Source organism: Andrographis paniculata, unplaced genomic scaffold (assembly GCF_009805555.1).
Source record: "Andrographis paniculata isolate CXL003 unplaced genomic scaffold, ASM980555v1 Contig12END, whole genome shotgun sequence".
Lineage (NCBI taxonomy): Eukaryota > Viridiplantae > Streptophyta > Magnoliopsida > Lamiales > Acanthaceae > Andrographis > Andrographis paniculata.
The window spans coordinates 4,734,642-4,747,468 of NW_026137402.1; the positions used below are offsets into that span (position 1 = coordinate 4,734,642).

Consider the following 12,827-nt stretch of genomic DNA (forward strand, 5'->3'; position numbering starts at 1 on the left):
AATTAAAAATATATATATTAGTAAAAAAATAATTATAATTTAATAAAAATAATTATAAATTAAGATTAAGATAACTAAAGAGTTTAATTAAAATAGAAATATATAAATTAGGAAATTTAAAATGTGATTAAAGTGTATAATTATATTTCTAAAAAATGAAATAACAAATTATATATGACGACAGAAATAAAAATAAATAAATAAATTAAGTGAGATGAAAAGAATAGTATTAAAATAATTATAATATATATTTTCACATAATATATATTTTATCAACTCACTTAAGTTAAAAATTTAACATAAAATATTATTTATTATATTATCTACCAACACAATTCTCCTTCCCTAATATAAAAAAACTAATTCATCCAAAAAATACAAAATGAACATCCCAATGAATTTGTTTGGTTTTAATTTATAATTGAGTTTTCTTTTTAATTTTTCATTTAAATATTCTTTTATGTGATATTTTATGAAATAATCTAATATACTTTTTTATTAAAAATCAATGAATTGAATAATAAAATTTTGCTTTTGAAATCAAGACCATACAACCCCATATTTTTCATGAAACTTAGAAATAATTTCTTAAAAATATAGGAGTTTGTATATTGGGATTTATTTTTCAATTCAATTATTGAAAATATTATGGTGTGTTTGTTTTATGATTTTGGATACATGCATTTTTTATATTAAATTCGATGAATCATATCGACAATGTAAAAAATAATATTTTGTATTGAATTTTTACAGTCCATTTGCGTTCTTTTCCTTACCTGGTGAATTTTTTGTGAGTTAATAAAAGTTTTAATATATTATATTTTTTTCGTCCGACCAATTTCATATGGTATATTCTCGATGCTGGATTTCAAGGAGTGGTATAATTACTATATTAATTAAAAATATTTATAAATTAAATTAAAATAACTAGTTAATTTACTAAAACTAAAAAATTATAAATTGTTAAATTTAAAATATAATTAAATTATATATTTAAAAAATAAATAAATAAATGAGACGGATCAAAATTAAAAAATAAATAAATTCAACAAATTATGGTGAAATATGGGGTCTCTAGTGTATGATTATGTTTATATATTACTTCTTCGATTCTACTTAATTTGTCAATTCTTTCAATTTTTGTTCGTCCATCTAATTTGTCGTTTTCTTTTATAAAAATATAATTATACACTTTAATAACATTTTAACATTCTTAATTTAATTTTTTAAAATTAAATTATTTGATAATTTTAATTTTAATATATAATTATTTTTACTAATACAATTTTTAGTTACTTACTAATTACATCATTCCTAAAAGTTTGTGCCTAAACAAAATGAGATAATTTAAATAGAACGAAAATAGTATATTTTTTTAATAAAATTTATCAAAAATTATATTATTAAAAAATAATTGGATGAAATTTCAATATTTAAGTTTTATTACATTTAATTTTTATTTTTAAATATTTTAATAATAATTTTATTATAAAATATATAGTATTTTTTCAACCATTCAAATTTATTCCTTTTTTTTTTATCATCCAACTTTTTTTTCTGTTTTTTCCTAAAAAAACATATCATTTAAGGTATGTTTGTTTGAGGGTTTGAATTTTGAGTTGGGATTTAAATAGTAAAAATTTTAAATTTAAATAGTTGTATGATGTGATATAAATAGGTATTGATGTGATGTTTTGAATGTAAAATTGATTTTTAGTATAATATAAAAAATAAAAAATGTGTGTTTGATTTGATATTTTTTGAAAAAAAAATGAGATAAACAGTAAAAATTAAAACTAATCCCCCAAACAAACACACTCTTATTTTACTCTATTTATACAAAATACATATTATATTATTATCTATTTTTATTAAAATTCGTGTCCGATCAAAATAATTTTACATCATGCACACACTATATATAAATAAGGAACACGCACAACACACCAAGTATGTAACCTTCAATGATTTTGTCAGACATTTATAATTATACGATAGGACAGTAGACAATATATTACTTTCTGTATTTTTAATGATATTAATAATAATAATTTACAGATATGACTTGGATTGGATTGAGATGGAACCATCTAACGGTTGAAAATAAATATAATAATAATAAAATATTGAATATTATAAATAGGGGACTAGTATTCGTAAATGTGAGTGTTTACTTTTTTGTGCAATCATATTATTATATACTACTCTTTCCTTTCTATATATTAGTATCTATTAGACTGTAGAAACGGTATTTTTTAAAAAGGATATAATTAGTATATAATTAAAAATATATTAGTGATAATAATTATTTTATAATATAAATAATTATAAATTAAAATTAAGATAACTAATTAGTTTAATTAAAATTAATAAAATAAATTAAAAAGTTTAAAATGAGATTAAAATGTGTAATTATTTTCCAAAAAAGAAAAGTGACATGAAATGTGGGATAGACAGAAATGGCAATGTGGACATAATATGTGGGACGGAGGGAGTACAATAATTATATTATTTTAATGAATTATATAGTTACATAATAAAATAATTTATATTTAGATTAATTTATTATTATATAAAATTAGTAAAAGATATATTTCTTTTGATGAATTGAAAGAAAAAAATTGATTTGAATTTAGAATTAAAATAATGTAGATGTTCTGTGATATGAAAAAAATGTATTTCCTTCCTCCTATAAATTAAGTATTCAAACGTTTTTTGTGCAAAATTTAAATTTTATGAATATTAGTATTATATTGATGTGTAGCAACAATAAAGTTAAAAGAATAAAAGTAATTTTACTAGTTTTGTATATATAGAGTATTTGTATAATATATTGTAAATTGTAATGATATTTTTAATGTTAATTAAATAATATATTTATTTAAAAAAATATTTTATTCTGAAATATACCAAAATAAAAAAATAAATAATTTGTTAGAGACGAAAGAAATATTTTTTTCGAGAAATGCAAAATCACACTAATAGAAACCTAAGATCTGGAAAAGCAAACCCTAACTTTTTAAAATATTTTTAGTTATATAATAAAATAATATTAAATTTGTTATTAATATTAAAAAAAATACGCAGCTACCAAGATCAAATGACATTCTTACGGTCACAAATCTATCGTAGGTCATTTTTTTTATAATATTTTAGCATTTCTTTTGTTCGACTACAAAATAAATATTTACTTTTTATATAAAATTTAAAAATAATAATATTTTTATTACAGTGAGTAACTAAAAGTAATATAATAATATTTTTGCTATTGACTTTTGGTATAAAAATAATAATGTAATATAAAATAGAAATATTTTTTCAAAAAAATAAAATATTTAATGAAATAATTATTTTGTAAAGTCGAGAGGAAAACAGCCCAGATCTTACGCTAAGGTCTTAGACAACAACAAAAATGAGACTAATAAGTTTTAGTTATCCTATTATTATTATGTTGAATTTTATTATATTGCGAGCTATAATAATATCAATATCCATAAAATACAAAAATAACACAAATTCTTATTAAAAACATGTGTTGTTTTGTGAGACTATATCATATATTGTGTGTGAGACTATATCAAATTTTTAATTTCAAAATAGATAACATTAATATTTATTTATATCGTATTATACAACTATTCAAATTTTAAATTTTTACTATTTAAATATCAAATTAAAATTTAAACCCCCAAACAAACTAGTTTGTTTGTTTTTTAGTTAGGGTTTGTTTGTTTTTTAGTTTTGAACCAAAATCTTTATTATTCAATTTATACTATTGTTAAAAAATATTTATTATTTTTATTTTAAAATACTATATTAAAATTGTATCCCAATAAAAATTTTAATATAGATCTGGCCCACGGAGTATAATCTAACCAGCTCCGGAAAGCTCAATATGGCAAGCCCAATTAAGTCACTTTTCAGGGGCGTCTGTTTGAAAGATTTTGGAAAAATTATCCCATTCATACAAATTTTTTTTGCTCAAATATTAAATCAAATATTTATTTTTTATTTTTTTATATTATATTAAGAATCAATTTTACATTCAAACTTTAAAAAATCGCGACCGATGGCTTAATTGGAAAACCATGCATGAAGTAGTTTGTTCAAAGGGTTCACAACCTCCTTAAAAATGGATCCGGACTATCTTGCGATGTAAAAAAATTAATGTAAAAAGAAGACAAAATAAAGCTAGTAAAACAAGAACGAAGTTGGAATTAATTAAAGGCAAAATTGACCATAACTCCACTATGATTTCGAAACTCAGGGTAAATTCTCATTTTCTTTAAAAAATTGTATGGCGTTCCCTTATATTTTAAAAAATATTGCATGAAACTATTCTGTAGTTTCGAAACTCGGCGTAAATCCTCGTTATATTTTAAAAAATTGCATAATACTCCATTTACACTTTAAAAAATATTGTATAAACCCAAAACATATAGATAGAAAATTATTTTCTCATCACACATAAAAGGTTTCAGGTAGTGGAGTTCATGCAATGTGTTTTAAAGAATAATAGGGTATCATGCAATTTAAAGTATAAAGAGATTTTAGTTATGAGTAATTTTGCTTTAATTAAATAAAACTGTAAAAATCTAGAGAAAATATAGAAAAAATTATGCAAAAATATCATTACACCATTTTTAACTACACACTATAATTAAAATACTATTATTTTTTAAATACCGTGCCAAAAATAAATGTATAGATTGTAAGTGGACGAAGAGAGTATTTTATTTCATTATTCTGCATTTGGATCAGTCCAATTGCAATAGATTTTTATCGAAGTAATTAAATATAAAATCGTTTATTGTAATAGTTCCATTTTGAACCAGTTGTGTATCAGATTTTATTGTGAGACAAAATATGAATCCTTTTTTGAAAAAGTTGAAGGATCCAATTAACTTTGTTTTTTTTATAGATCTAAATCCGTTGGGCCAGCATGAATAGATTTTTGCAACAACAAAAATACCACTCCTTTCGTCCGCCTCTAAGGATCATATTTACTTTTTGCCGTCATTTTACTTAATATTAAAAATATCTTTATATTTGTATAGTTTTTTTTTTTTTTTTTTTTAACAAATGTTCTTCTATTAGCATTATAAGACACTAATAAAAATATTTTTGTAATTTTTTAAAAATTTATAATATGTTTTAATATAATAATTAATATTCAAATATTAATACACAAAAAATAATAAGACTCTTGAATCGAACGGATGTAGTATTTAAGTTAAAATTTAATCAATGACCAAACAAAGCCCGATATTTAATACTTAATTGAATAGTTTTGTTGTAATGCATATGTTTTTATAGAAAATAATAAGAATTGAACGAAAGAAGTTGAAATCAAAATAAAAAAGTAAAAATAATAAATAATAAAAAAAAAAGAACGTTAAGATTATTTTAGAAATAAAAGTAAAAAAAATAATTATGCTTTCACCATTTGTCTCATAACTAACGTTATATATTTTATTTACATTCGTTATGCTTCTTATGTCATTTAAAAAATATATTTAATTTAATTGTATTTTAAATTTTATGATTTATAGTTTTTAAATTTTAATTAAATTAATTAATTTTTTATTTTAATTTATAAGTATTTTTATTATATTATAATTTTAATTATTTATTAATTATATTCCCGGTAAATTTTTGTACGTATGATAACCGTGGAGTAGTAATTTGTTAATTACTGTTTTGACTCTGTCGGAATAAGCTGGACCGGGCTGGAAGGGATTGGACCGGGCTGGGTATAGTAATATTACTAATGAAATGGAGAGAAAAAACACATAAATAGACAAGTATATAGAGAAGTGTAGAACTTTCCAGACTGTTTGAATTGGATTTGGTTCATTTGGATTGGATTTGGAACTATTACCATGTAGTTTCTCTTCAAAACCTTACAACTAAGCATTTGGCTAGGTTTAATTAAATTTTTTGATTTTTTGATTTTTTTTCGAAAATTTGACATTATTTATTTTTTTATTTTTTATAAAAATATAACATTAAATATTAATTTTTTACTATTTTTATACTTTCACAACTTAAAAGATTTGTGTCTAGCAATATTTTTAGTTAACTCTCTCTTTGAACATCAATCTCTGTTTTTTTTTGTTTGTTTGCTAAAAAAAATATATATATATTTTTTTTTTATAACCACGATGAATAATATTAAGTAGGATAATTTAAAAATTAAATTATATGATAAAAGAAAAAAAAATGTTTATTTGTTATTACTTATGTCATTCTAATTTTTTTATTTTTTTTATCTTAATTTATTCTTATTTTATTTTTAATAAAAAAAAATCAGTTCTTCTATTTTTTATTTACACTAAAAAAATAAAATTTTTTATTTTTATTCATTTTTTACACGGACACAATTGGATGAATGACTGAGATTTAAGACATAAAAAAAAATATTGCACAATATTTGAAATCGGAAGAAGTATCTTTACTTTTATTTATAAAGTATCAAAACTATTTACACATTTAATTTTTAATTTCATATTAATTCTCACTCCATTCTGGCAAGAGTGTTTAAAAATTTTAGAATTTTAAAATTTTAAAAATAAATAAATAGATGTTGATGTGATGTTTTGAATATAAAATTGATTTTTTAGTATAATATAAAAAATAAGTATTTGATTTGGAAGAAAAAATGAAATTAGAAGTGAAAATCCAATCCAATCCCCCAAACAAACACATCCTTAGGAAAAAAAAAAAAAAAAAAAGAAATAGTGACAAATCTCCAAAATTATTGTGTAAACATATATTTTTATTTCAATTTACCCTTTCATTATTTCCAAAAACCATAAAATCACAGCCGGTGTTGGACCACCCCCTAAACACGTAGAGCCTTGAAGCAATGCCCAATTGAAATTAGAATTATAGTTAGTAGTAATTAAGATGAAACCGATACGCTTCTTAGGAGGGGCAAATTCATTTAATGTGCGCATTAAATAAACAAACATTTTACTTTTTCTTATACGTTTTACAAAAACATTTTTATTTTTTTATATTCAATTTAATCAAATTATCATATTCTAAAATAAAAAATAATGAATTAATAATATAAACTAGAGAGGAAGCTACTAGCTAGTCAGTACTACTTCAATCCAAAAACACAAAAAGTTAATCGGCAACGGAAGAAGAAGATCAAAAGGTAAATCCAAAACCGACACTGTAATTCCATTTTGCTTTCAAATCAAATCTCAAAACACTCATAGAGAGAGAAGGATTGGATGAGCAACACAGAATCGGCAGATTCATTCATTCAGTAATTCTTTCATTCACATACCTACACAGAGAGGAGAATAGAGAGTAGATTAAAAGTTAGGAGAGATTTTTCTTGCCAGGACGATCCGCCGCTTTCAGAGTCTTCGCGATTAGTTGCTTCGCCTTCCGGCTGCGGATCTCAACCTTAACGCTCGCACTCTTATCCATCTTCACGTACGGTTTCTTCGATTTCTTCAACGACCTGACCTTCGATTTGATCGATTGCACCAAATTCTCCAGCTGAATCGCCATATATATATATATATATATCTATATACCTATATTTACGTATATATATACGCTCGATTACTTTTACCTGTGCGTAACTGAATTTGAGGAATTCGGTTTAGCTAGATTGCAGGTGAAGCGCTAAATGGAGGAGTAGCTGAGCCTCGGACATGGAGGCTGTGGAAAAATTGCAGAGCGTGAAAATTTTGGAAGGGAAGATTGGGGAAATGTAGAGAGAGAGAGAGAGAGAGAGATTTTGGCATTGGTGCGGTATTTATGATAGGAAGATGGGAGACTGACCTGACCTACTACGGGTCCTGGAGTGGAGTACGGACACAAAACACATCTCAGCCGTTAATTTATTTATAGTTAACTATATCAACGGTCTGTATTCATCTGGACCACGTGGTTACAGGGCTGCCAATACTAGCGTGGTGTGGATGGTTGGCCATAAGTTTGGGGCCGGAGTAGACTTGTCAAGCCTATATATGGTTTTTGGAATATTATTATAAATAAATAAAGAAATAAATTTACTGCACTTCGTCAAACTATTTTCTTTTTTTTATTATTTTATAATAAAATTGTATTTTAGAATATAGTATTTTTATAATAATAATAATAATAATAATGTATTCTCTGTTTGGGATATGGATGAAGGAAAATAGGAATCATATTTATTACTACAATAAATTTGTAGTTATAACATCAGTAGTCAGTACAAGTACATGGGACTAAAGTATTAATATTATATTTAATAGGACTTTATTAATGATTCTTGTTTAGTTAAGGCAATGGTATAATTTTGTTCTCATATATTAACAGGTTTAATATTTTTTTAGTTAGTATCATTTTAATAAAAGTATGCACCATGTCACAAAAATACATATATATATATATATTTTTTATTTGATCGGATATGAGTTTTAAAAAAATTAAATAGACATAAAAGGAAAAAAATCCTTTTAAGATAAGAAAAATAATATTTGATTAGATACGAGTTTAAAAAAAATAGATAAACATAAAAGGAAAAGAAATTTTTTAAGATAAAAAAATAATAATAATAATATATTTTAACTGAGAAAAAAAAAACTGAAATAAATTTAGATAACAATAAAAAATGAAGATAAATTTAGCCGACGGAAGGATTAATACATATATTAAAAAAAAAATTAGGATATATATTTAAATATTTTAAAAATTATATATACATAAAATATATGAATATAGATATCATTTTATAAATAATACTTCTTCCGTCCCACTTCTTATGTTCACCTTTCCATTTTTCTCCATCTCACTTATTGTCACTTTCATTTTTTGGAAAAGAATTATACACTTTAATCTTATTTTAAAAAATTTAATTTATAATCTTTTTTAATTTTAATTATAGTAATAAGTTATCTTAATCTTAATCTATAATTATTTTTATTATACACTAATACATTCTTAATTATTTATCTCAAACAGACTCGCAAATTGCGCATACAATGTGTATGTTATTATCACTTCAATTAACAAGATAATATTAACAAAATATAAATGTATGAAAGAAGTTTGTTTATTCAGTTCGGTTGTAAAAATCTATTATGGAGGAATATCAATTCAGACCAGACTTTACTATCCCGAGTAGACCATTAACATGATATAAATCCTCTTCCAACATCGACTCAAATTGTCTCACGATTACTTGACCCAATAAAACTCAAACATGTGTCTATCGGACATTTTGAATTGTTCCGCACCAAATAACTTCTCAATGTCGCAACATCAACATTTTCATCGACATAATGTAATTTGATATTCAATCCATCAAGTTCTTCATCCAAGAATAAACTTGAATAATTTTATAAAAATAATATTCTTAAGGAACTCAATTTGTGTCACATAGATTTCCTCAATTAAAATGATTTCCATCTAGTTTGGACTCTACTCTCTCAATACTCCCAAATACACACTAATTCACGTTTGAATTTTTGTAACAGTTGTATAATGTAATATAAATAACTAGATGTGATGTTTTGAATATAAAATTAATTTTTGATCATATTAATCTCCATGCTGGATCCAAATGGACTAATTTTAGGGGACGAAGAAAGTATCTAGCATGTAATAATAAGCCGAAAACAAATTTTATATAATCATAAGTAATATTAATAATAAAATAATTACTATTTTTATTTTAAAATCAAATTACATAACACACTAAATAATTGGAAAAAAAAAAAGAAAAAAAATCATATTGTGGGAGTGTTGAGTCTAGTCAAACTTATATCACATTTGACATTGCCGCCATATATCTTGATAGCAAATATATATATATATATATATATATGTATCATAATTAAGAAATGGCAATGGTTTCATAGTGAGACTTGAAAATTTATCCTTGATACGACTCGTTTTTATTGATTATATTTGATTTGATTATTCAAGTATTGAATTGAATATGGGTCTATCCAAGTTTAGGGTTGGTTTGGTTTGCTGTCCAAATAAATTTTTTTTTATTTAGTTGATGAGATTTTTAATAAAAAAATATATTATTTTATTTTTTAAATATTGTTTAAAATAAAATAAAATAAAATATTACATCAAAACCAAAAAAAAAAAAAAAGAAGGAAAAATTAGAGTCAAGATTTGACAGCCAAATTGAAATGTGAAAATGGTGGCCAGTCAGTCAGTCATATGCATAAACCTGAAAGCAGTTACATGATGAACAAATTAATAGGAATACAAATTTCAGACTTATCTCCAAATTGTCAAGTCAAAAATTGCAAGTTTAGGGTTTGTTTGATTGGGATTTAAAATTGGGGTTTAATTTTATTTTAATTTTTAATTTAATTTCCAACCCTTAACAAAAACATATTTTAAGTCACAAACATTTTTCTTTTCTTTTTTTTTTTTTTCGTAAATCAAATAGTTATTTTTGTTGGTCTAAAGTATATTGTTAAGCATTTTATGTGTGATAAACCTGGCGTGATAAGCCTTCCCAGCATGAAATGAAATTGAATTTTGACTCAGGCCACAACAACAATTTTGACTATAAGAACTGCTCTTTTTTTTTTTTTTTTTTTTTTTTTTAGAGGTACTCTCACATACGTGGGGAGTGTTTTAAGATGTTATTATTTTGAATTTTTATTTATTTTTTTGGATTTAATTTTTAAATGTTGTTTTAATATAATATTTCCTTAGTCTACTTTTAATGTTCATATTTACTTATTTATTTGGATATTAATTATTATATTATTAAAATATAAGTATGAATTAAGAAAAAAAATAAAATATTTATACTAGTATTTTATAACATATGTATAATGATATTTATATAATAAATTATGCAAATGTAAAATTTGCACAGAGGGAATATTTTATAAAAATAAAGAGTATATTTTAGAAAAAATAATAACAATTAAATGAAAAATACTCTCTCCGTCTTATCTAATTTGTTCCAATTATAATTATAATTAATCAATTTTAGTAGCATTAAAAAAAAAAAAATTATCAATTTTAATCTTAATATAATTAATTTTAATCATTTTTTTTTGGCATATTCATACAAAATTAACAATCAGCGCTGACATGGACATAAGTAGTTGTGACGTAAGATTGATTTGTAACAATAGGGTTACACGGCTACGTTCAACAAAAACATGGCCATGTAAATTTTGTAAGAATGTAACAAAAAATGATTGAAATTAATTATATTTGGACTAAAATTGATAAATTTTTTATTACGAGATCAAAATTAATTAATTTTAATTACAATGAAACTAGTTTTGATTTTTTTTTTCACTTTTATTTATAAAATATATATATATATTGAAAAAAATTGAAAATATCCTGTGTCTAATTCTCTGATTTAAGATAGATAGATAGATATATATAGTCCAACGCTTATGTGTCGCGAGATGCCGTTGGTGCCACTGATAGCAAATCTTCTCGTTTTCAGGCCCACGCTGCAGCCCGCGTCTCAATACAATGCCCATTGCTCTCTCTCTCTCTCTCTCTCTCAGTCTCAGGAAGCAGATTTGCTTCTGATGAGAGGTGAGACGGATGCTGCTGTTGCTGCTCACTGTTGCGGATTGAAATCCTTGCCTGCCTGCCTGCCTACATGCTGCCTTTTTTATTATTTGTCTTCCAATGTTCCTATTTATATACTCCATGTTTAGTTTAGATTCTGTATTGGTTTTCCCGATTTCGTGTTGAATGGATTGTGTTGCAAATTTGAAGGATTTGATCCTGGATTATTATTATTATGACTTCTTCGGATGTGGTTTTTTCCGGTTTGGTTGCTTTAACCAGGTTTTAGGCCTGTTTTTGCTGTTCGCCTTTGGTTTGAACATTTTGTGTTCAGGCAGATTTTCCAGGTGCTTGATTCGGTGTTTATGGTGTTTGGGAGGGAAATCAGGGGGAGGACTGAAGAGCAGTAGATTGTGTTCCAACGTTGCTCTGGATCTGGATAGGGAAAATGTCGAATCCTTGGAGAAATCGTCCTTGTTAGATAAGGTTGGGGAAGCAATCGAAGAATTAAACCCTAGCGAAGCATCTGGTGAAGAATTAGATATCGGGAATGGCGATTGGGAAAGCGGACACACCACCGATAAGAAATTACCATCTGATTCAGAGCTATCTACATTGAAAAGACTGATACAGATTGAGAGGCAAAGAGCCAATGCGGTGCGTGAAGATCTCGCCAAAGAAAGGTCATCTTCCGCCATTGCAGCTAAGGAAGCCATGGCAATGATATTGCGGCTTCAGAGCGAAAAAAGCTCCATCGAATTGGAGTCAAGGCAGTACAAAAGATTAGCAGAGGAGAAACAAATCCACGACCAACAAGTCATCAGATTACTGCAATTGCAGGTGTGGAGGAACGAGTCGAAGACGAGGTCACTGGAAGATCAACTGAAACTGTGCAGGCAAAAATTAATGTGTGCTGATCAAAGCACTGCAAATGCAAAAGTCGAGGAAGCTCCGAGCAGCTCCTTCAATGGCGGTATTCGTGAGGCTCCCGAAAATGTGCTGTATAGCTCACGCGAAGCTGCCTTATCCCCTGAGTAAGCTCTTGTACCGCCATTACATATATGCTTAAGCATTTCTGCATCATTGCAATGGTGGGGTGGGGACGTACATAAATGGAATATACCAAAATTGCTTTTACTAAAAGATTCTTCTGATAAGAACAGAATCAATAATATATATGTATTATTAACAACGCCATTTTCTAAAGCCAAGAAAGGTTTCCTTCTAAGTAACTTAAGTGTGGCTTTCACCATGTTTTCTTCAGTAGAATTGCTGCTTTCTTTCTTTTTCAAAATTAACAAACA

The 12,827-nt window shown here is 25.0% G+C and overlaps 2 protein-coding genes across 2 annotated transcripts; one reads left to right on the plus strand and one right to left on the minus strand.

The window, feature by feature from the left end:
* Positions 1 to 7,160: 7,160 nt before the first annotated feature.
* LOC127254624 (uncharacterized) lies at positions 7,161 to 7,761 on the minus strand. The gene has a single exon (XM_051279840.1). The coding sequence runs from the start codon at positions 7,528 to 7,530 to the stop codon at positions 7,336 to 7,338; it is 195 nt and encodes a 64-aa protein (XP_051135797.1). The 5' UTR covers positions 7,531 to 7,761; the 3' UTR covers positions 7,161 to 7,335.
* Positions 7,762 to 11,709: 3,948 nt separating this feature from the next.
* Positions 11,710 to 12,561, plus strand: LOC127253030 (uncharacterized). The gene has a single exon (XM_051277444.1). It carries the CDS (start codon positions 11,710 to 11,712, stop codon positions 12,559 to 12,561), a length of 852 nt encoding a protein of 283 aa, XP_051133401.1.
* Positions 12,562 to 12,827: the final 266 nt, after the last annotated feature.

Bases quoted from the DNA above. Each gene is read 5' to 3' on its own strand.
- LOC127254624 (XM_051279840.1), bottom strand. From the start codon at position 7,530: ATGGCGATTCAGCTGGAGAATTTGGTGCAATCGATCAAATCGAAGGTC.
- LOC127253030 (XM_051277444.1), top strand. From the start codon at position 11,710: ATGGATTGTGTTGCAAATTTGAAGGATTTGATCCTGGATTATTATTAT.